At 58.3% G+C, this 21,373-nt stretch overlaps 4 protein-coding genes across 5 annotated transcripts; 1 reads left to right on the top strand and 3 right to left on the bottom strand.

The window, feature by feature from the left end:
• Positions 1-1,669: 1,669 nt before the first annotated feature.
• On the top strand, positions 1,670-7,834 carry Rps6kb2 (ribosomal protein S6 kinase B2). Its single transcript, XM_090347261.1, has 15 exons — positions 1,670-1,828; positions 2,038-2,078; positions 2,153-2,273; positions 2,523-2,591; positions 4,353-4,500; positions 5,394-5,451; positions 5,537-5,637; positions 5,816-5,906; positions 5,986-6,076; positions 6,177-6,284; positions 6,668-6,730; positions 6,833-6,910; positions 6,994-7,101; positions 7,188-7,300; positions 7,444-7,834. The coding sequence occupies exons 1-15, from the start codon at positions 1,751-1,753 to the stop codon at positions 7,631-7,633; spliced, it is 1,458 nt and encodes a 485-aa protein (XP_090203387.1). The 5' UTR covers positions 1,670-1,750; the 3' UTR covers positions 7,634-7,834.
• An 81-nt stretch (positions 7,835-7,915) lies between these two features.
• Ptprcap (protein tyrosine phosphatase receptor type C associated protein) lies at positions 7,916-10,117 on the bottom strand. Its single transcript, XM_090347260.1, has 2 exons — positions 9,751-10,117; positions 7,916-8,684 (listed from the first exon to the last, which is right to left on the bottom strand). The coding sequence occupies exons 1-2, from the start codon at positions 9,751-9,753 to the stop codon at positions 8,082-8,084; spliced, it is 606 nt and encodes a 201-aa protein (XP_090203386.1). The 5' UTR covers positions 9,754-10,117; the 3' UTR covers positions 7,916-8,081.
• Positions 10,118-10,196: 79 nt separating this feature from the next.
• Coro1b (coronin 1B) lies at positions 10,197-15,108 on the bottom strand. Of its 2 annotated transcripts, none has more exons than XM_090347258.1 (11): positions 15,024-15,108; positions 14,287-14,489; positions 13,844-13,966; positions 13,621-13,750; positions 13,259-13,440; positions 13,054-13,173; positions 12,435-12,539; positions 12,221-12,366; positions 11,953-12,010; positions 10,813-11,079; positions 10,197-10,661 (listed from the first exon to the last, which is right to left on the bottom strand). In XM_090347258.1, exons 2-11 carry the CDS (start codon positions 14,485-14,487, stop codon positions 10,536-10,538), a joined length of 1,458 nt encoding a protein of 485 aa, XP_090203384.1. In that variant the 5' UTR covers positions 14,488-14,489; positions 15,024-15,108; the 3' UTR covers positions 10,197-10,535. The 2 variants fall into 2 exon arrangements, with proteins under 2 accessions (XP_090203384.1, XP_090203385.1); XM_090347259.1 differs by having other exon boundaries at positions 15,017-15,107.
• A 3,879-nt stretch (positions 15,109-18,987) lies between these two features.
• Gpr152 (G protein-coupled receptor 152) lies at positions 18,988-20,668 on the bottom strand. Its single transcript, XM_090348652.1, has one exon. It carries the CDS (start codon positions 20,637-20,639, stop codon positions 19,224-19,226), a length of 1,416 nt encoding a protein of 471 aa, XP_090204778.1. The 5' UTR covers positions 20,640-20,668; the 3' UTR covers positions 18,988-19,223.
• Between the last annotated feature and the right edge of the window lie 705 nt (positions 20,669-21,373).

Raw genomic sequence — 21,373 nt, 5'->3', positions numbered from 1 at the left:
CCTGGACGCAGCTGGAGGGAGGGCTAGGGAAGGGGGGCTAAGTAAACACCAGCCCACGGGCTGTGCCTCTGGAGTGATCTACAGACCCACCACAGGGTCCGTTCCCATCAGGTCCAGACTTAAGAGCTCCTCAGATGGGATCACCTGCAGCCACATTCAAGTAAGCCCTTTCTGCTGGTTGCTGAGAGCTCACGCCTGTAATCCTAGCTACTCAAGAGGCTAAGGTCTAAGGATTATAGTTGGAAGTTACCTGGGGCAGAAAAGTAGTGAAACTCCTATCTTAATCAATAAATTATCCAGAAAAACCCAGAAGTGGTGCTCTGGCTCATGTGATAGCGTGCTAGCCTTGAGCACAAAGAGTCTTAAGCCTCTAAGTTCAAGCCCCAGGAGTGGCAAAAAAAAAAAAAAAAAAAAGAAAGAAAGGAGAATATCAACTATGCCTACCCTTAGCCAGCCTGAGAACCCCCAAAGTCTGTCCCACAGAGTTGGCATTAAGCCTCTTCTGTGCAAGAGGAAAGAACAAGCAGATAAACTCCAACAATCAGAGCTCACATAGCCAAGGGTGGGACAGTAAAGGTCTCTATCCATTCTGATGAAATCTACCCTTCCTTCCTTTAGGTTTCTAGCTCTGAATTCCATTAAAGGCCTGAGTCCTTTCCAAGTTTCTGTATGGAGAACCCTATGGAGGCCTCAAGGCTGCAGCTGCAGTGCCATATAACACAAATGAAGAGGCAGTCTCAAACCTTAGGCAGGGTTAAATAGTTCATTCATTCTTTCAGCCTTTTTTTTTTTTTTTTTTTTTTTGCCAGTCCTGGGCTTGAGCTCAGGGCCTGAGCACTGTCCTTGGACTTTTTCAAGGTTAGAGCTCTATCATTTGAGCCTCAGCACCACTTCCAGCTTTTTTCTATGTATGTGGTACCGAGGAATCGAACCCGGGTCTTCATGCATGCTAGGTAAGCACTTTAACCACTAGGCCAAACTCCTGGCCCCTCAGCCATTATTTTGTAATGTACCTATTCTGTACCAAGCAACTGAATTAGTAAACATGCTCAAAAATTGTCCTAAGTGCTGGACCCAGTGGCTCACGCCTGTCATCCTAGCTACTCAGGAGGCTGACATCTGAGGATCAGTGTTCAAAGCCAGCTGGGGCACTAAAGTCTGTGAGACTCCAACTAACCACCAGAAAGCCTGAAGTGGTGCTGTGGCTCAAGGGTAGGGCGGTAGCCTTGAGCTGAGGAGCTCAGAGACAGGTCCAGACCCAGAGTTCAAGCCCCACAACCCCCTCCCCACCCCCCAAAAATGGACAGAAGCTCCTGTTCAGATGTCCCAAGCTTTCTGGGACAGGATTCTGGTAACAACCTGGCACTAAACTTGACACTTTTTACTCTGTGTACACTTATGACTCTCTACATCCAAACCCATACTTTCCCTGGAGCCCATTTTGGCGTCTTTGAGCCTCTCCTACCTGATGTTGAATAGTGGCTGGAGGAGAGGATTGTATAGAAGCAGCTTCAACAGCCTGAGGGAGTGGGTGGGCCGGGTCTCGGACTACAACTCCCGAAAGGCATTGCGACACGTGCCCTCTTGCCCCGCCCCTCCACCAATCGGTCTCTCTGACCTGAGGCGAAGCTATTTTGCGTCACGACGACACCTGTCGCGGAATGATTCTGTGAGAGCCCAGGCCTGGGACTGTCAGTCAGTCAGAGTTCGGCTTCCACCCCGCCGAGGGTCCCGCGGGGCCGGCGCGGCCATGGCAGCCGTGTTCGATCTAGACCTGGAGACCGAGGAAGGCAGCGAGGAGGAGGGCGAGCCCGAGTTCAGCCCCGCGGTGAGAACCCCCCCCCCCGGCGCCCTGGACGTGGGAGCCGAGGCTGTCAGAGCCGGGGCCCCGCGCCCACGGCGGGCCCCGACCCCTGCTCCCGCCAGCCGTCTCCCGCCCCTCGCCCCCTCCTCTCCTCGGCCGAGCAGGGCTGCTTGGGCAAGACGGGGGGGCGGGGTGCTCCGGGCCTCCTTGCATCGTGCCCCGTTTTCTCACAGGATGTGTGTCCCCTTGCCGACTTGAGGACGGCTGGCCAGGAGTGAGTGAGGGTCCTGACGGGGGGCGGCCCGGGGAGCGCGCGGCCTCGTCTGCATTGACTTCTCGTGCCCTCAGGCCTGCTGGACAGTATGAGGAGGTGGAGCTGACGGAGAGCAGTGTGAATGTGGGCGCCGAGCGCGTCGGTCCGCACTGCTTCGAGCTGCTGCGTGTGCTGGGCAAGGGGGGCTATGGCAAGGTACTTGCACCCCACCTCAGCCACAACCTGGAGGCCTTTATCGGGTTCTTGCTACAGAGCTCCCTTGGAAAGGAGTCAGGCCTCTGATGGGACTCAGAGACACCTAAAGGAGGGCAGATTCTGTCGGAATGGATAGAGATCTTTACTGCCCCACCCTTAGCTTTTGGTCTCAGTGCTATCCCTTCAGGGTGGGGCCCCTGAGGTGAGGATGTGGAGAGGGAAGTTGATCCTGTCTCCCCTGCCCTACAGGTGTTCCAGGTCCGAAAGGTGCAAGGCACCAACTTGGGCAAAATATATGCCATGAAAGTCCTGAGGAAGGTGAGTCATTTGCTTAGCCTGCAAGTGCCCTGGCGGCTGCCGCCCCTCTTGCATGATGTCAGGCTTTCCCAAGACAGCGATCAACAATCTGAAGACATGGTCCTTGTCTTTGTCATTGGCTAGTTTATTATCTGTTGGGATAATTATTGTAATTATTGATAATTGTTGGGGTATTATAACTCTCCGGGGACATGGGACACTGTTTGGCTAAGAGTTTGTGTCCGGACCGATGTGGGGAATGCTGTTGGCCTCTAGTGGGTAGAGGCCAGGGATGCTGCTGCTAAACATTCCAATGTAGACATGACCAACTCCCACAAGGCATTGTCTGCCTAATATGCCAGTGGTTTCAAAATTATCCAGGCAGCCAGGCACAGTGGCTCATGCCTATAATCCTGACTACTCAGGAGGTGGAGATCTAAAGATCTCTGTTCAAAGCCAGCCCAGGTACTAGAGTCCCCAAGAGACTCTTATCTCCAATTAACTACTAGAAAACAGGAAGTGGTGCTGTGGCTCCAGGGGTTGGGTGGTAGCCTTGAGCTGAAGAGCTCAGGGACAGTGCCTAGGCCCAGAGTTCAAACCCATAATCTAGGCTTTGTGATGTCTACCTGTAGTCCCAGTGATGGGGAAACAGCAGGAGCTTAAAAAATCCAAAGCCATAGAAATGGTGCTATGGCTCAAGAGGTAGGGTGGTAGCCCTGAGCTGAAGAGCTCAGGGACAGTGCCCAGGCCTAGAGTTCAAGTCCCACGACCCCCCCACACACACACAAAAAAAAAGAAATCCAAAGCCAGCCTGCGTTACAGAACGAGACCATGTCTCAAAAGCATTAAAAAAAAAAGAATTTTAAAAATAGTGTCAAGTTGGGCCGGGAGTTTGGCCTAGTGGTTAAAGTGCTTGCCTAGCATGCACGAAGACCCAGGTTCGATTCCTTGGTACCACATATATAGAAAAAGCCGGAAATGGTGCTGAGGCTCAAGTGGTAGAGCTCTATCTAGCCTTGAGAAAGTCCAAGGACAGCGCTCAGGCCCTGAGCTCAAGCCCAGGACTGGCAAAGAAAAAAGTGTCAAGTTGAAAAACCCTTTGTTAGAAAGGATAAACCAATCTCTGAAAAGGCTGACAGCAGCAAAAAGGCAGAGCATTTCAATGGAGTGACAGAATATGACAGAGAGCTAGGAGCCAAGAGAATCATGTAGAATATGTAAATGTCATAGACCATTGACCTTTAAAAAATTCCAGTTGTGGCCAGGTACTGGTGGCTCATGCCAGTAATCTACTTACTCAGGAAGCTTGGATCTGAGGATTGCAGTTTGAAGCCAGCAGGACAGGAATGTCTGAAACTCTGAGCAAAAGAGCTCAGAGACAGCACCCGGGTCCCAAATTCAAGCCCCAAGACTCCCCCCCTCCCCCGCAAAAAAAAAAAATCCAGTTGTGTTTGACCTGGCGGCTGTGATTGTGCTTCACCACTCACTCCCTGATTTCAAGCTCTGAGTACTGAGAGCGTGATCATGATGTCACTGGAAGTCCACAGCGTACTTAGACCTTGGCTCATAGGACTCAGTTGTGTTTAATATGTAAAGAATTGTGTCTTGGACTTTTACTGAATTACTAGCTCCTTGTTTGTGCCTTTGATTTTATTTGGAGTTTTGCTCAAAGGTAAACATTGTGCTGCAAAATAATAAAAGCAGGGTGTAGAGGAGAAAATAAAGGCGTTAGTTAGTGAGACTAAAGGAGTCTCATCTTCTGACGGATCCCTGCATCTCTAGGCCAAAATTGTGCGCAATGCCAAGGACACAGCACACACTCGGGCCGAGAGGAACATTCTGGAGTCTGTGAAGCACCCGTTCATTGTGGAACTGGCCTATGCTTTCCAGACAGGCGGCAAGCTCTACCTCATATTGGAGTGCCTCAGTGGTAGGTGTCTGATCAGGGAGAGCTGGGGACAGCACAAGCAGCATGGGTGCCGTGGACACCCAGAGAGGGCTGCTTATAGGGCCATCAGGAGGGCCTGCACATTTCTGCTTACCCTTCGTCCATCCCCTGTCTGTTCATTTGTTCACCAGTTCATTCAGCAAACGTCTGTCCAGTGCCTAGCGTGTCCCATTATTTTGACGGTGGAGAGGGATGGTGGGGGTCCCTACAGAAGTGCAGTGAGGGTTTTATGCATTTCTACTTTAGGTCCTCTGCAGTAGCCACTGTCCACTCTTGTAGCAGCTGGGGTGGGCAGCATCACTTCACCGCCATGGTCATCTTCATAGCGTGTGACTGACCCTGCTCTCCTCTCAGAGCCTGCTGAGACTAATTTCGCCAACGCTTTGGCTTCCAGGACACATTGCTCTCTGATGTTGACCAGGCCTGCTCTTTCCACCTGCATCCCCAGTACCAGTTTTTCCTTTCATGTTCTGGATCTCAGTGCTGCCCTGTAAAAATCAGTGCCACCTCACTGTGTCTTGTGTTGGGATTAACTTCATCTCCCCTGTCTCCACCATGGGTGTGTAGTGAGGCTGTCACAGCTGGGGCCCGGGCCTGGAGTGCCGGCGCTGTGTGCGTGTCTGTCTCCCCATTAGACTGAGCGTCCAGAGGTCAGTGGCTGGGTCTCCTCTCTTCCCCCAGCCTCACTCAGCACAGGGCCAGGCACCGAGTAGGCGTCGGTAGATGTTTGCTGATTTGAATTGAGTCCCCACGGCAGCTCTGGGAGGCAGGTAGGGCGGGATTTATGAGCCCTACTTTCCTCAAGAAGAAACAGAGGCTCAGAGAGCAATAGGACTGGGTCCTAGCCCGTGGCTGCTGATGTGTTTCTGTCATAGGTGGTGAGCTCTTCACACACCTGGAGCGAGAGGGCATCTTCTTGGAAGACACAGCCTGGTGGGTATGATGTTTGCCATTCTGCTGAGAGATGCCTGGCCCAAGCTGTTCCTCCGTCAGACTTAACCCTCTCCTGTCTCTGCAGCTTCTACCTAGCAGAGATCACACTGGCCCTGGGTCATCTCCACTCCCAAGGCATTATCTATCGAGATCTCAAGCCCGAGAACATCATGCTCAACAGCCAGGGTATGCATCTGTGCACACACGCACGCGCACACACACATACATATGTGCGTGTGTGCATACACACATACACACAGGATATGCACATAGGCACACACAGCTGCCCACCAGGGTCTGTGGGGCCAAGCTGAGGAGCCGTGGGGCAGAGGTCCTGAGCACCCCATCCCACATTCCTCCTCAGGCCACATCAAACTGACAGACTTTGGCCTCTGCAAGGAGTCCATTCACGAGGGCGCCGTCACGCACACTTTCTGTGGCACCATTGAGTACATGTAAGTGTCTCCTGTCTGGCCTGGGGGGAGGAGGACAGACAGAAGGACCTGCCCGCCTAACAGCTTCGCCCACCCCCAGGGCTCCTGAGATCCTGGTGCGCAGTGGGCACAACCGAGCTGTGGACTGGTGGAGCCTGGGAGCCCTCATGTACGACATGCTCACTGGATCGGCAAGTCCAGCCTCCGGGGTGGGGGGGGAGCGCCCCCACCTGGGCCTGGCCGGGGCCTGGTGGAGGCCCACAGGCCGCCCTCACCTTCCACTTCCTCCAGCCACCCTTCACTGCAGAGAACCGGAAGAAGACCATGGACAAGATTGTCAAGGGGAAGCTGGCGCTGCCCCCCTACCTCACTCCAGATGCCCGGGATCTTGCCAAAAAGGTGAGGCTTCCTCCTGCCCACACCCCCATCCCTTCTAGGCCCCGCAGGCCACATGTTCCTGGGTGTCCCTGGCAGTTGAGCGGCTGTGCCTGTGTACATTTAAGCTTGCGTGAGGCCCGCTGCCTGCCAGGCGGAGGTGAGGGTGGGGGAGTGGCACCCAGACCTGGTGACGGATCTTTACTAAAGCCACCCGGGATGACGCTGGGGATGCAAAACCTTTGCCAAGGCTTCCTGGAGAACATGCCATCTGAGTCTGTCGCACTGCGGGAGCCCCCTAGGGGGCTTCACCCTCCTGGCCCCAGCCAGCCCTGGTGGTTGGGCAGAACCCAGTGGCTGCCCCTGCTCACCCCCTCCCCCCCCCTCCCCCCGCCTTCATCCCGTAGTTTCTGAAGCGGAATCCCATCCAGCGGATAGGAGGTGGCCCCGGGGATGCTGCAGAAGTGCAGGTGAGTCGGGCCACGTGAGGGGGCAGGGCCCAGGACAAGGTGGCTACCACTGGGACCAGGCAGTGACCTGTTGGCGTCTGGGGGGGCGCTCCCTACCCTCAGAGGCACCCCTTCTTCCGCCACATCAACTGGAACGACCTCCTGGCCCGCCGTGTGGACCCCCCTTTCAGGCCGAGTCTGGTGAGTGCAGGGCTTCTGAGCCATGGCAGGAGGGTGCTGTTGCCGTGGGGTCTCTAACCCTCCCTGCGTGGATGGGCTTACAGCAGTCAGAGGAGGACGTGAGCCAGTTCGATACCCGCTTCACTCGACAGACGCCAGTGGACAGTCCAGATGATACAGCCCTGAGTGAGAGCGCTAACCAGGCCTTTCTGGTAAGGCAGGCCTGGGCCTGGGGGAGCCAGAGGGGATCCCAGCTGAGGGTGGGGTCGCTGAGCGTCGCCCCGCCTGACTTCTCCAGGGCTTCACGTATGTGGCGCCCTCCGTCCTGGACAGCATCAAGGAGGGCTTCTCCTTCCAGCCCAAGCTCCGCTCCCCACGGCGCCTCAACAGCAGTCCCCGCACCCCTATCAGGTACTGAGGTGCAGCATCTACGGCTGGGGGAGGGGCTTCAAGGCTCTTGCCGCCCACGGCCAGACCAGCTGCTGCACACCTGGGGCTCTGTGCAAGTCTTGCCTTTCTGAGGCTCTGACTCTCTGCCTTGTTTTCTCCTGTAGCCCCCTCAAGTTTTCCCCTTTTGAGGGGTTCCGGCCCAGCCCTGGCCCACCAGAGCCCATAGATCCACCTCTACCTCCACTCCTGCCTCCCCCATCGCCACCGCCACCCTCGAGCACAGCCCCTCTCCCCATCCGACCCCCCTCAGGGGCCAAGAAGTCCAAGAAGAGCCGTGGGCGCCCCAGGCGCTAGGATGCCAGGGACACGGGTGCACCAGGGGAAATGAGACCCTGTGCCAGCTTCAGGAGCCTGGTGTGGCCAAGTTGGGAAGGGGTCTGGTAAGGGTGTCCAGCCCCAGAATCATGCACATAGATGGCTGCACACTGCAGACAGGGGCCCCCTGGGGGGGCGCCACACTTAGCTGTGCCCTTGTAAAATTAAAGGACTGAATCATGGCACACTGACTGGCTTCCACTGGACTGAGGGCGAGGGAGGCTCCCTGCTTAGAGGAAGGATGCTTCAGGACCACGGAACCACAGCGTTGTGGGCTTTTATTTCAGGGGCTTCCTGATGCTTGTGGGGTAACTGACCCTCTGGGTAGGGAGTGCTCAGGCTTGGAGACTGGGGGGCTCTCTCTGGGGTTAGGGTGACAACAGGTCTAGAGCAAGCTTGGGCAGAGGTGACACAGGCCAGGCGGCCTCTACAGTGCTGTGACATGGAGGCCTTGCCCTCCTGCTCCCTTGGTGCTGTCGTCCCAGGCCGCACTGCCTGAAAAGGCATGCAAGTCACTCAGCAGGGCCTCAGCACTGCCCCCTGAGCCTGCTGGCCCAATGGAGCCAAGGCCCAGGCCCCCTTCGTGGTCACTGTCATGTGCTTCCAGGGCCTGCTCTGGGTGGAGGCCAGATTCACGCTGCTGTGCCTTTTCCCCACAGACAGCTTCCTCTAGGCCACCGTCCATGATGTTGTCAGCTTCTGCATCCTGCGCATCTTGCTGTTCTGGGTCATCTGGGGACCCCAAGTCAGTGTGGGCCTGAAGCCAGCGGCCAGGGGCACTGGCCCAGAGCAGGCGGCGGGTGCGGCCCCACAGCGCGGCACCCAGACGGGCCGGGTGATAGTAGCCTCCAGAGTCTCGGCTGAGGCGGCGCCAGGCTAAGGCCAGGCCTGTGACCAGCAGCAAGAGCAGCAGCAGCAGCAGGACAATGGTGACAGAGCTGGAGCCCGGGCCATCCTCTGTCCCATCTCCAGAGCCCAGGGCCCCTGGCAGGGCCAGCAGCACTCCAAGCCCAAGGGTGTGGGGCAGAGCCTGTGGGAAATGGAGGCACGGGGGACCCTTGTCATCTGGGTTTGGCTGGATTGCTGAGAACACTTTCCATTGCTCTCTGAGAAAGTATTCTGCTGCCCCTCAAAGTGGGGACAGCCAAGCTTTAGAAAAGCCTGAGCCCTTATTTGGGGCCCTGGTCCAGTATGACCAGTCCCCAGTCCTGCCACTCTCCTCTGGAGCCTGAGGCCCCGGCTGTCCCTCTGCCCTGTGTTCCACCCCACAGCCACATGGCTGCCTGCTCACCTTGGCCCCAGCCTGACTTTGACCACCAACTTGCTGCTTGTGACTGTGGTCAGTCACTCAGCACCCTCCAGATCTCCCAACCCACCCTGCCTTCTCCCACTGCACCTCACGCACAGTGAATTCCATTTATACAGCCTGTTACTCCTAGACCAGACTAGAACTGCAAGTCAGCAAGGAAACCAGGGAGCCAAACACCTACACCCATACCTCCATATCTAATAAGTGTTGGCAGCACGGCCTCAAAACTGCCGGGCTGGAGGCAGAGAGTGCGAAGGGGCCTGCAAGATTGCCATTAGGACAAACCCAGCGGCAAGCTTTCATATTCTGCTTGGTTGGGCCCCAGGAGGGGGGTCCTTGAGCTCCCCTCTTCCTCTTAGCCATGGGGCTGCCCCATCTGCAGAGTTTCCGTTCGGCTCCCCATCAGCCCCGTCCCCAAGGGCCCCAGGGCCAGGGCTGGTGGGTGCAGGAAGCCTGCGGTCGGAACAAGGCAGGTGGGGTGTGCAGTAGGGGAGGGGTGCTGGGTGAAAGTTTTCCTTTAGTACCCCAGGCTCCAGCGGCAGGAGCCATGCCCAAGACTGAGCTCATGAGAGGCCCAGGGGACGTCCAGCCCAGGATTGGACCTGGAACAGAGAAATATTGAGACCCAGAAGGCCAAGCAGCCCAGTTTTCACTCCTTGATTATCCTGGGTCTTGTTTCTGCCCCAAGCTCCCACAGAGGGGAAGGGGTCTTTCCTTAGCTCCCAGGACCTGGTCATTTAGCCCGGCTTCCTACACTCCCAAGAGCCCAGCAGGCTTCATTGCTCACCATTGGTCCACTGGCCTCTGTACCGGATGCCCACCTCCAGTTCTGGCTGTGCTGAGTGAGAAGTGAGTCCCGGAGCTCTCAACTGCAGTCAGGGGGTTATCTGACACTTCCGCTTCCTGCCCACAATGCCCCACCCACTCCTGCCTGTCATGGGACCCTGGTGGAGTCTCAGCCTCTCAGGACCACCAGACTCACCAACTGGCCCAGGCCTCGCTAGATGAGGCCAAACCCACAGAGCCTGAGGTCAGGCCTCCACGGGAGGAAGGTGTCCTGTCAGAGCAGAGCACAGAGGAATGCCTGCCGTTCTTCTGCTCCAGTCTACCTGGAGGGGTTCAGCTGAGCCATGACTAGGGAGCTGCCCGTCCCGTCCACCATTTCCACACCTCACCTGTTCCAGGTATCCCAGACCCCTGCTGCAGCAGCAGCAGCAGCAGCTCAAACCTAGCTCTTAAAAAGAGAATTTTATTTGAAATGAAAATATAGAGCCCATCCTTGCCATTTTCTCTGGGGAGGGGGCAGAGGGTTGGGCAGGTCAGAGATAATGGTCCCTGGGGATACAGGCTAGCTTGCATTGATACAAAGATCCCCCTACATAAATGAGTGACAGAAGTTGGGCGATGGCCCACCAGGGCACCAGGCAGGAGTGAGGTGCACAGTGGCCCGTGCCCTCCCCCGGAGGCCCTGGGTAGCCAGGAGTCTGGTGAGACCTGCTAGCGGACGTGAAGTGTGAAGGGGCTGAGGAGGGGTGGGGTGGGGTGAATGGGGGGTGGGGGTGGGCGGCAATCCTATGCGTCCCCATTCTCTAGGCGGCCCAGCTGCTCCTCCAGGCGGCCAATGCGCTCTCCCTGCTCCTTGACCAGAGCCCGCAGCCTCCGCAGCTCCTGCATCACTTCCTCCAGCTTCCCAGCCTCCTGTAAGGACACTGGTGTTCAGGGGCCAGCGGCCACGTGGCTCTCCACACCTACCGCCAGGAAGCAGCCTGAAGCCCAGACGGCATCCCGGTGCACAGCAGATGAGGCTAACATCGGGGGCTCCCCCACACCACCCTTGACTGGCACCTACCCCAGCCCCCGAGAGGCTGCCGCTGGGAGCCGAGTCAGCAGCGGAGGCAGTCGTGGATGTCCCAGGGCGGGTGGCGCTGGTGGGCCGGCTGTCAGACAGCACGTTGCGCCGGCTGACTTTCAGGTCACGCTGTTTGCTGGGCACGTAAGCCTCTCGCAGTGAGATGAGGATGGGGTCTGCATCCCGCCCGCTCACCCACTCCTCTGCCTCCAGGGCCGCCTCGGGCCCAGCTGTGTTGGGGTACAGATCATCCTGGAAGAGGTCTGACTGCAGGGCAGGCAGGTGGAAGAGAAGACCACAATCAGGAACTTTTCATCTGGTCCCTCTGTGACCTCCTCCTCTCCCACGCTCCTGGCCTCCAGGGTGGCAGTGTCAGAGCACCCTCCAGTGTCCTGGGCTGGGACTCGGAGAACAGAGTGCTTGTCTAGCAAGGACAAGCCTTTCGTTCAAAATCCACATACTACCAAAACTACGACAACAACTAAACCAAAACCTGCTCTGATTTCACGTCCTCTCTAGGCCTCTGTAACCCACGCTGCCCTCTGAGACTCTCCCTAACCTTCCTAGCAGAATCCTAGTCCTCGCCCTCCCCTGCAAACCACAGGGGCAACTATGTGGCTTCGTTGGTTCCGAGAGCTACATTTGTGCCCTGCAGATGGTCAGCTCATGGGCAGGCTCTGTCAGCCTTGCTCCAGCTGCCTGGAGATGTGCCTGGCATGCTGAACCCGTGCTCTGTGAACACGCGCTGAGAACAGTGGCAGTGTGTCCCAGCTCCAGCCTCTGTCTGAGGCCAAGCCACGTGTGGCCTGGCCCCCCCTCAGTGACATGACATGACAGTCAGTGACTCCATGACAGTCAGTACCCTCATACCTCTTTCCATTCCCAGCTCCAGCACTCAGCCAAGCCTTGTGGCAGTCCTGCCTCTTACAGGAGCCCTTTCCAGACTGCCACTCTTGATTGCCTAGCCTCTGTCTCCTATGGCTTGTTCACAGTAGGACCTCAGCTTGCCCTGTTGAGGTTCTAGGGCACAGTGGTGTCCATCTAGCCCACCAATACTCCCACGGAGAGGCTGGCTTGTCACCCTGTGTGGCTCTTCTGCTAGACACCGAGCACGCGGTCGGGGAAGCCCAGTGGCCTCACCTTTCTTGGCACAGTCATAACAATGGGCTCACACTTGCGCTCATGTAGTTTGTAGAACCTGGGAAAGGAGTTGGGGGCGCCATGAGTGGAACCCCACACGAGCCTTCCTGGTTTCTCCCACCCCTTACAGCAGAGCTGCAATCTGACATGCCGCTTCTCTGGGGCTCTCCCACAGACTAGCTTGCTTCTCTGCTCCAAGGGTCCTCAGGCCCTGCTCCCAGGCTGACCTGTACCCAGACCAGGACCCCATCTCAGTGGCCCCTCTTACCGGGCGATCTCACACTTGCTGACCTCCAAGCCCCTCTTGGGCATGCTGCCCATGCCCCTCTGGGGCTCCTTGCTGGTGAAGGTGTTCAGGAAGTGGATGAAGGGAGACTCATCTGTGATCTCGAAGTACCGGATACTGGAGTCACCCTGTGGGAAGAGCAGGTCAGTACTCGGCTGTGTCCCTGCCTGCTTCAGCCAGTCCTGCCCAGTCTCACCTTGCCACAGACATAAACCACACTGGTGTCAGGGTCGTAGAAGGGCAGCAGGGCCCCATTACTTGAGTCCAGCTCCTGCAGGGCCATAGGTTCCTGGAGGTTTTCCTGGAGCACAGCAGATAAGTCAGGTCACCCCGAACCCGTCACCCCTGACCCCACCAGGTCTGGCCCCCGCTGCCTTCACACTCCACACTGCCCCAGGAAACCCTGCTGCTGGTTTCCTGCATTTAAGTGTCCACTTTCTTAGCCTCCTCCAGGCCCAAGACTACGCTCAGGCCCCTAACCAAAAGTGGGGAAAATCCCTGTCATGGAGAGCCTGGCTCAAAGGGGCCCCGCAGGTCACTGCAGAAGCACATGGCTATGGGACAGCTCAGCAGGTCAAGGGCTGAGGGCAAGGAGTGGGCCCCGAGGGCTGATGGGTAGTTTAGGCAAGCAAAGGAAAGAAACAAGAGGCATAAGAGGGAGAGCCGGGGAGCAGGGACAGGGAGGAATTGGGAAGTCCTGGGGTCTGGGGACCTCAGGAGCCTAACTGAGGGCCTGGGAAGTACAGTCTTCTCTAGGTGGAGCCCTCCAGGGCAGCAGCCTGAGTCCCTAGCCTGTCCCCAGCCACATCACTCACTGGGTCCCAGAGTGCCAGCTGCCGCTCGCTCATACGACTGAAGCCTGTGGTGAACACCTTGCCATCTGCCAGGAAGATGGCCCGCATGGGCCGGGCCCCTTCGTGGGCCTTCTCTATCTCCTGGGGGAAGGACAGGTAGCCAGCTCAGCAGCCATCAAACCCCGCCGCCTGTCCACGGCTGGCCTCGCCCTCCTGGGCCACCTACAGCAACCAAGGTGCCCCGTCGGGGGTCGACGATGCGCACGCTCTTGTCTTTGCATGCGGAGCAGAAGAGGCTGCCATTGCGGTTCCAGCTGATGTTGTAGATGAGGTCGGGGTGCAAGCTGTCCAGGCGGTACAGCTCCTCTGCAGTCCCCACGTTCCAGATGAGTACCACATTGTCACAACCTGGCAAGCAGGGGACCGTTACTTCAAGTCCAGGAGTATGGAGGCAGGGGGCATCAGCCCACCAGGTCCACTTTGCCAATGACCCCGGGATCTCTGGAGGCCTCAGTTTCCCTGTCTGTCAGGTGGGCCTGGGAGAGGCACCTGTGGAGAGGGTGTGGGGGGTGGGAAAGCCGTGCAGACCTGCACTGAGCAGCACATTTCGGGCTGTGGGGTGCCAGGTGACAATGCCCACACGCTTGGTGTGCCCCTCTAACACCACTACTGGCTCCGTCAGCGGGGAGGTCAGCCCGTTCTCTGGGATCTGCCATACCTGCAGTAGGGATGAGGATGCTGCTTGTGCCCCGTACGTCAGGCCAGCAGCGTGGAGCCACACACGGGACCCTGGCCCGAATCGTGTACTCACCATAACTGTGCAGTCCTCCGAGCCACTCGCGATGACTTCATCATTGTGGGGACACCAGTCAATGTCCAGGACAGGTCCCGTGTGCCCGCACACCGTTGGGTAGGCCTTGTCAATGCGGCCTGTCTGTGAGCAGGAGGGAACAGTCAGGAGAGACACCCCACCCCGACTCTGGGCATCAAGCCTCCCTCTGGGGGGCTTCAGCTCCCTCCACAGAGGAAGATGACATTTGAACCCTGGCTCAAGGGTGACCCAGATGGGCTCCACCCACGGGGTGAGCAGGAAATGTATGTAGTCTCTGACTTGATGGCAATAAACACTTTCTCTTCCTGCACTAATACCTCCCTGGCAATAATTCAGGATTATAACACCTACCCAGAAGTGGGGATGAGGCAGATACCCAAGGGCATGGTTCCAGGCCTCCCCAGGCAGCTGATGGGGCCCACCTTGCCTAGGGGGAGAACCAGAAAGGCGCCTCCACCGCTGGCCTCCACGATCACGGCCAAGAACTTGGGGTTGACCGCGCAGAAGGTGCTGTCCCAGGTCACACGGGACACGCGGATGTCCTCGTAACACTGGTCATTCTTGACGGGCTGCCCGAACACATGCCGGAATTTGCTCTGCCGAACCACCTTACGGAAGGACATGTCTGTGCGACAGGGGGCCCCCGATCAGTTCTGCGCCTCCCACAAACCCCCTGTCCTTCCAGGGCCGCAGAAAGGGCCGAGCCTCGGCAATGCACTCGGTCTGCCTCCCCAGCCAGTGCCGGGCCGGGGTGCGTGCACCGGACCGGCCCCGGCCACCGCGGGGCCCCGAGGGTTCGGCGGGACCGTGCGGCCCCCCCGGGCCTGCCGTGCGGCCGCTCCCCGGGCCCGCTTCGCCCTCCGCGGCCCCGCCGCTCCCGCAGCGGTCCTGCCTGGGGATGCGCCGGCCGCGGTCGGGGCGCCAGGCCCGGCTCCGCGTCCGGGGAAGGAGCAGAGCTGCTGCGGGAAGCCCGGGCGGAGACCCCGGCGGGACGCGGGGAGGACCGGGCGCGGGGCTGGCGGGAGACGGCGGCCCCGGAGCCCCCGCCCCGCCCCGCGAGGCTGGGGATTCCAGGGGAAGGGGCCGAGGGCGGGGCGCGAGGGAGGGGGGAGGGACGGGCTCCGCGGCCTCGCGCCCGCCCGCCGCGCTCACCGCTCACCGCTAGCCGGGGGGCGCCGGGGGCAGGGGCGGCGGCGGCGGCGGCGGCGGCGGCGGCTGGCTCGGGCGGCTCCGGATCCCGGCGTCTGAGGAGCAGGAAGCGGGAATCAGGAAGTGAGCGGGGCGGGGGCGGGGTCACACGCGGGGCGGGGCCGGGAGACTCCGCCCACCGGGGCGGGGCCAGGCGCTGCCCGAGCCGCCGCGGGCCTCGGGCCTCCGTGGGGCGGGGCAGCGGCTCCGGCGGGGCTCGCGCTGCGGTCCCCGGGGCCCCCTGACCGCCCCCATCGCCCCCAAACCACGTCTACACGGCCGCGTCCTCAGGCCGGGATCAGAGCCCAGGCCCTGAGTTCGAGCTCTAGCAGGGGGAGGCCGGCAGGTCCCGGTAGACACGCTAGTGATCCTGCCCAGGCCCCCCGTTAAAAGTGGAGACAGAGCCACCATCGAGGCAGAGGCTTGGAACCGGTCCTGTGGCAAGGAGCCCGGATCACCCTCCACGATCCACGCGGGGAAGACTCCGATGTCCCCGTCCACGCCCTCACTCAGCACCTTCCGGGTCCCCCAGGCTGGGGCCCTGGGTACAGGCTACCGCCTTCCCTAGGTGACCAGGAGGGTGGCCGAGCTCCTTCCCAGAAAGGGAAGGAAAACCAAGAGCAGGAGCTCAAAGGAGCCTGGTCCTGGGCAGCCCGAAGCCCCCCTGTGTATCGGAGGGTGGCTTGAGTTAGTACCCCATATCCTTCCCCTCAGCCCAGAAAGGTCACCCAGCCAGGACCCAGCCCTCATCCACTGGCTCCATAAACCCCGGGGCTGCCTGGGCAGGACTGTGAGAACTGGAATGGGTGTCCGTGGTGGGACCCTGACAAAGGCCAGAATCTCTCCAAAGCTCAGCCAGCCCCAATGGCTCCAGCTCACAAAATCTCCCCTACCCCCCACTGCCCCACTTGAATCCACAGCTACTGTGTCCCACCACCCATCTGTCTGGCCCCTGCTCACTACCCTCTTCACCTATTGCACCAGTGCCATAACCAATGGCACTGAGCCTCCTGTCCCTGAATCACCCCGTCCTCATCCCCATCCTGTTCCTCTGGTCTCCATCTCAGGGCTCTTCCCCCAGGTATTGAAAAAGGACCACCCGTCATTCCCGAACATGTCTGCTGGTGTGTCATCTCCCTTTTCACCTGGACTCTGTCTCCATTCCAGATTCTAATTACGTTTACATATTTCTACATCTGCTTTATGTCTTTAGCTTCACCCTACTTAAAGATGCTAGGAAAATGAGGGCAAACATTTTGATTTGCTTCCCACGCATCCCTCCCCCTCCCCCCAGTGCCCAGAAAGTGACCCAGTACCCAGTAGATAACCACTTCATGCATATTGAGTGAAGGAATGCACAGCAGCCCTGAATACAGAATTGAAAAACATATTTACAGTACCCAGAATCAACATCTGGTCCCTGGGAAGGAGAGGAAAGGAGTCTCACCTGGAGAAGACAATGTGAGACCTGCCCCAGGCAGTATGCTAGGGTACAGGGGGGTGGGGGCTCCGTGCAATGTCTTGGGAGTGAGTCCTCTCTTCTTGGCCCTGTTTCCTTCGACACAATCCTCCTCAGGGACCAGTCCTTTATACCCTGCACAACCTTCCAGGGTAGTGCAGGGTATAAAGTACCTACTATGGCTAGGGCTGCCCTGACATGGGGATGGAGGGGCACCTTACCAGGGCTTGGAGTGTGAGCAAAGCTGGAGATTTTGTCCACTGATCTGCTGCTCTGTTGAAGAGGCTTTGCAGCTCCTCCAGGAAGAAGGAAGGGGAGCCCTGCAGAAGGCCCCAGGGGGCAAGAAGTCCAAGCCCTGCCCTCAGGAAATGCATCCCAACGAACTAGGCCCAGGGGAAAGGTGAACATTGATCCCGTGCAGGAGGAGAACGCGGTCTGGCAGGGTGAGAGGAAGAGCAACTGGTGAGCCCTCCCCCCACCACCTGGACTCTGCCTTGCCAGGCTTTGGTCTCAGGCCTGACTAAGGTTGGGGGTACACACTAGTGTCTCCAAACTGAAGGCTGACAAGTATCGAGCACGGACGCCACATCAGACCACCACCCAAACATCTCATGGATTTCTGCCGTAATTATGACTCCCAGCTTACAGATGGGCCCCAAAGAGGTCAAAAGCTTTACTCGACGTGAGCTTTACTCGACGTCATAAACTTGGTGAGCAGGAGAGCTAGAAATCGAGTAGCCCTTGAGCAGAAGCACCAGAGACACCCCCTGGACCCTGAAACCTGTGTGTCTCCTATTAAGTCAATGGACGTTTATATTTGTCCAAAAACCTCTTCCTCACCTGCCTCATTGTCTACTGTCCCCTCTAGTAAGAGCCATCTTGACCAGCCAGGCCCTTTCCACACCTGTGCGGGTGACCCTGCAGGGGACCACACCACCCCATTTTACAGAGAAGAAAATGGAGGCCAAGAGCCAGTTAGCAGCCTGAGCCAGATCTGATAGTTTTCCCTCCCAGCTGCCCACACCGGGAGCCCTGGCTTTATTATAACACCAGCACTGGAAGAGCAGCATAGGAATCATCATTGTCATTTGCATCTGTCACCAGCAAAAGGTCACAGTGCTGAATGGGAAGGGACCCTGTGAGGGGAGTAGAAGGGTGGTCTCAGAACCCTGGGGCTTTCCAGAAAGCCCAGTGGGGTGAAGGGAAGTGGTGAGGACTTGTAGCACTTCCTAGTTTTTTTGTTTTTCCTGAGGGAAAGCACTTGCGCTACCAGAGAGGTCATGTGACCTTAGGAGCTCTGGGACCACAGGTGCCCAGAGCTCTCTGTCCTTGGCAGCCTTGTCCCTGACCCCTTGGGCTGGGATGGCGGGGCCAGGGCAGCCCTACCTGAGGCCGAGACAGATGGCTATTAGCTGAAACTTTGAAGGCGTCAGAGGGGGGCCCACACGCTCTCAAACCACCTGGGTGCCTCCAATGCACGTAGGCCATTGAGATTTCAGGTACCCTGGCCAGGTGGTGACCTCTGCCTGCCTCCTGTCTCCTTCGTTCATCATACGTTATGAAAGGAAGAGGACCTCTGCTCACTGGGCCCTGCTGGGTGCCAGGCTCCCGTGGGCACCACACACACTTTCCGTTTAATCTTCATTATAGCCTACGAAGCAGGAACTCAGCTAGAGGAGCTGGCCCTAAGTCACCCAGCCATGACATGGCAGAGCCAGATTTGAATTCAGGCTTTGTCACTCTTGCTTCTCTAGCTGTTTCTTTGGGGGGAGATCCTGCCCCAGTCTCACACACCGTCCACTAGAGAAAAGCCACTCATGGAGATGGCTTAGCTCGTGAGCCATTAGGGTCTCGGGGTCTCACTTGGGTCTGTGGGCTCCTGAAAGCTTCCCTCTCCCCTGTTGTATTTTAGGGTTCATGTGTTCAGGCTGGAGGACTGGACAAGGAAGTAGAAAGAGGAAGAATGGCAGGGAGGTCAAATGGAACCCACGAGAAGTGTCCACCAGGACATGGGGAGGGCAGGGAGCTGGGGGGGGGGGGAGAAACTCAGCAGGACACCATCAACTGTGGTTCACACCTCTAATCCTAGGGAATCAGGAGGCTGAGATGTGAGGGTCACAGTGCAGGAAAGTTTGTGAGCCTCTTATCGCCAATCAACCAGCAAAACCTGGAAACAGAGGTATGGCTCAAGTTACGGAGTGCCAGCCTTGAGCCAAAAAGCCAAATGAAGGTATCAGGCCTTAAGTTTTGTGCCCACTATAGGCACATGAGAAGAGAGAGAGAGAGAGAGAGAGAGAGAGAGAGAGAGAGAGAGAGAGAGAGAGAGAGAGAGAGACAGAGAGACAGAGAGACAGAGAGAGAGAGGGACAGAGAGAGAGAGAGAGAGAGGGACAGAGAGAGAGAGAGAGAGAGGGAGAGAGAGAGAGAGAGGGACAGAGAGAGAGGGACAGAGAGAGAGAGAGAGAGAGAGAGAGAAATGTGTGTTAGGTGTGAAAGAGCTGGGTAGGGTGGGCTCAGGGAGCACTCACAATGAAGGAGGACTTTTGGGGTCTTTCACTTCCCCTCAGTCCTGTTTGCAAGCCCAAGGAAAGCGGGGACTCAGAGGGACTTTCCATGGGGACGTCCTCCAGGCTCTCAACTCTCCGACTGGCTGCTTCCTCCAGCACATCTGGCTCCTCCACTGCCCTGGTAGGCCTGGACTTCCCTGGACCTTCATGTAGGGCCAGTCCTGGGCGTGTCCTCTGGTGGGGAACGACTGGGCCTTTCTCCTTCAGGGGCAGCTGGTGTGGGTGGGTTCTCTGGGGGCTCAGGAGGGGGATCTGGGTGTGGGTTAGGGGAGGCTTCTTCACAGGAGCTGGGGGCTACCCCAGCGGTGCAGGCAGGGGTCTGGGGCACAGTATCTGACTGTGACTGTACCACAGCATCTGACTTTGGCTGAGTTGGGGGGCTACCCTGAGGCTGGGCCCCAGGATTCAACTGTGGCTGGGTTGGGGGGCTCATCTGAATTTGGGCCATGGGTTCTAGCTGTGGTTGGGTTGGGGGGCTCGCCTGAGGCTGGGCCATGGATTCCAGCTGTGGATGGGCTTCGGGGGTTGGCCTGGGCAGAGGTGGCCCTTCAGAGCCCACCTGGGTCTGTGGCTCAGCTGGCATGACGCTGCCTGGCCGTTCCTCACAGAGTGCCACTGCGAAGGACGACAGCACGGCGCGCAGCAGAGCCTGGAGGTCGGCGCTGGCCAGGAGGCAGAGGAAGGGGCTCAGACAGCTATTGAGCAGGATCAGGTAGTCGGAGTAGACCAGGGCCTCCCAGAGCAGGTAGCCGGGGTAGACGTCCCACAGGAAGGCCAGGTAGAGCAACTGTGCCAGCTGGTACGGCAGCCTCAGGACCACATAGGCTGACAAAATGGTCTTGGCAACTCGGGCAAAGCCGTGGCAGGCCGGGGGCGGGGGCCGGCGGCGGCGGCAGGGCCTGCAGGCCACAGCCTGCGTGAGCACGTGACAGACCAGCAGCAGGAGGAAGGGCAGGAAGCCCCCGAGGATCTCCAGCACCCGCAGGGGCAGCTCCTCGCTGTCCCAGAAGTCCAGACAGATGACCAGGTCGTACCACCAGACGGCAGCCTCGGGGAAGACAAGCCAGGGCACGCTGAAGAGAGTGGCTAGCACCCAGACCCCAGCGCACACCCACAGCGGCAGGCGGGCCGGGCGGTGGCCAGGGTACCAGCGTGGACACAGTGCCAGCAGGCAGCGATCGAGACTGAGGGCTGCCAGCAGGAAGAGGCCTGAAGAGTAGGACACGCCCCACAGGAAGTAGTAGAAGCGGCAGGCGGCGGTACCCAGCGGCCAGTGCCCTCCGTGCTGGATCTCTAGGATCTGGAAGACTGCTGCAGCCAAGAAGAGAAAATCAGAGAGGGCCAGGCTGAGCAGCAGCAGAGCCAGCCTTGTGCCCGCCCCGTGCCGGGCCTGCGAGCCTGCTAGCCATGCCATCAGCCCATTGGCTGGCAACCCTAGGAGCAGCAGGGCCACCAGAAAGGCGGTGTCCCAGCCCCCCTGGGGGTAGTAGTCCTCGTCCTCAAGCTCCGTGCGGGGCCCACGGCCGGCATTGCCCGGGTTGGCGTCCATGGCAGTGTCCATTTAATAAGTTCGTACCTGAGGAATCAACGCATACGTAAGTGACTGAAGATGAGAGGCTTGCCCGCACTGGGGGTTCACGCCTAGAAGCCCAGCTACTCTGAGGATGGCAGTTCAGAGCTGTGCTCAGGAAGAAAAGCCCATGGGGTCTCATCTCCAATCAAACAGCAAAAAGCCCAAAGTGGAGAGGTCTGCTTTAAGCAGTGGAGTTATCGGTGTGAGCGAAGATGCTGGGTGACAGGGCAAGGCCTTGAGTTTAGGCACTGGAATAAGAGAGACAGACCGACAGACAGACACAGACAGAGATGGAGCCACAGAGGGGGAGACACAGAAAAAGGCTCCTATTCATCCCCAGGAAAATCGCGGTTCCTGGGGTTGGGAGTTTGGCCTAGTGGTAGAGTGCTTGCCTAGCATGCAAGAAGACCCAGATTCGAGTCCTCCATACCACATACATACAAAAAAAAAGCCGGAAGTGGTGCTGAGGCTCAAGTGGTAGAGCCCTAGCCTTGAGAAAGTCCAAGGACAGTGCTCAGGCCCTGAGCCCAAGCCCAGGACTGGAAAAAAAAAAAATCACGGTTCCGCTTGGAGCTACTTTGGAGGGTTGTTAGAGGGTCCTTAGCTTGTGTCAGCAACTTCAGATAGATGTCCTCATGCAGTCTTCCTACAATTCATTTTCTAGTTGCAGGGGGTTGGCCGGGGGCGGGGGCGGGGGGTGGAGGAGACAGGTAATTGAATCA

This window comes from Megascapheus bottae, chromosome 16 (assembly GCF_031878675.1).
Source record: "Megascapheus bottae isolate mThoBot1 chromosome 16, mThoBot2.hap1, whole genome shotgun sequence".
In the NCBI taxonomy this organism is placed as follows: Eukaryota; Metazoa; Chordata; class Mammalia; order Rodentia; family Geomyidae; genus Megascapheus; species Megascapheus bottae.
The sequence above is the reverse complement of the archived record's forward strand: the minus strand, read 5'-3'. Positions and strand labels throughout refer to the sequence as shown.

What these genes read in the sequence shown, in the direction of transcription:
- Rps6kb2 (XM_090347261.1), top strand. Translation starts at nt 1,751, where the DNA reads ATGGCAGCCGTGTTCGATCTAGACCTGGAGACCGAGGAAGGCAGCGAG. An exon ending in TTGAGGACGGCTGGCCAGGA is followed by an intron (nt 2,079 to 2,152) that starts GTGAGTGAGGGT and finishes TCGTGCCCTCAG; the next exon opens with GCCTGCTGGACAGTATGAGG. An exon ending in CATATTGGAGTGCCTCAGTG is followed by an intron (nt 4,501 to 5,393) that starts GTAGGTGTCTGA and finishes TTTCTGTCATAG; the next exon opens with GTGGTGAGCTCTTCACACAC.
- Coro1b (XM_090347258.1), bottom strand. Translation starts at nt 14,487, where the DNA reads ATGTCCTTCCGTAAGGTGGTTCGGCAGAGCAAATTCCGGCATGTGTTC. An exon ending in CGGAGGACTGCACAGTTATG is followed by an intron (nt 13,751 to 13,843) that starts GTGAGTACACGA and finishes TCCCTACTGCAG; the next exon opens with GTATGGCAGATCCCAGAGAA. An exon ending in GCAGCCTCTCGGGGGCTGGG is followed by an intron (nt 10,662 to 10,812) that starts GTAGGTGCCAGT and finishes GTGTCCTTACAG; the next exon opens with GAGGCTGGGAAGCTGGAGGA.
- Gpr152 (XM_090348652.1), bottom strand. Translation starts at nt 20,639, where the DNA reads ATGGACACTGCCATGGACGCCAACCCGGGCAATGCCGGCCGTGGGCCC.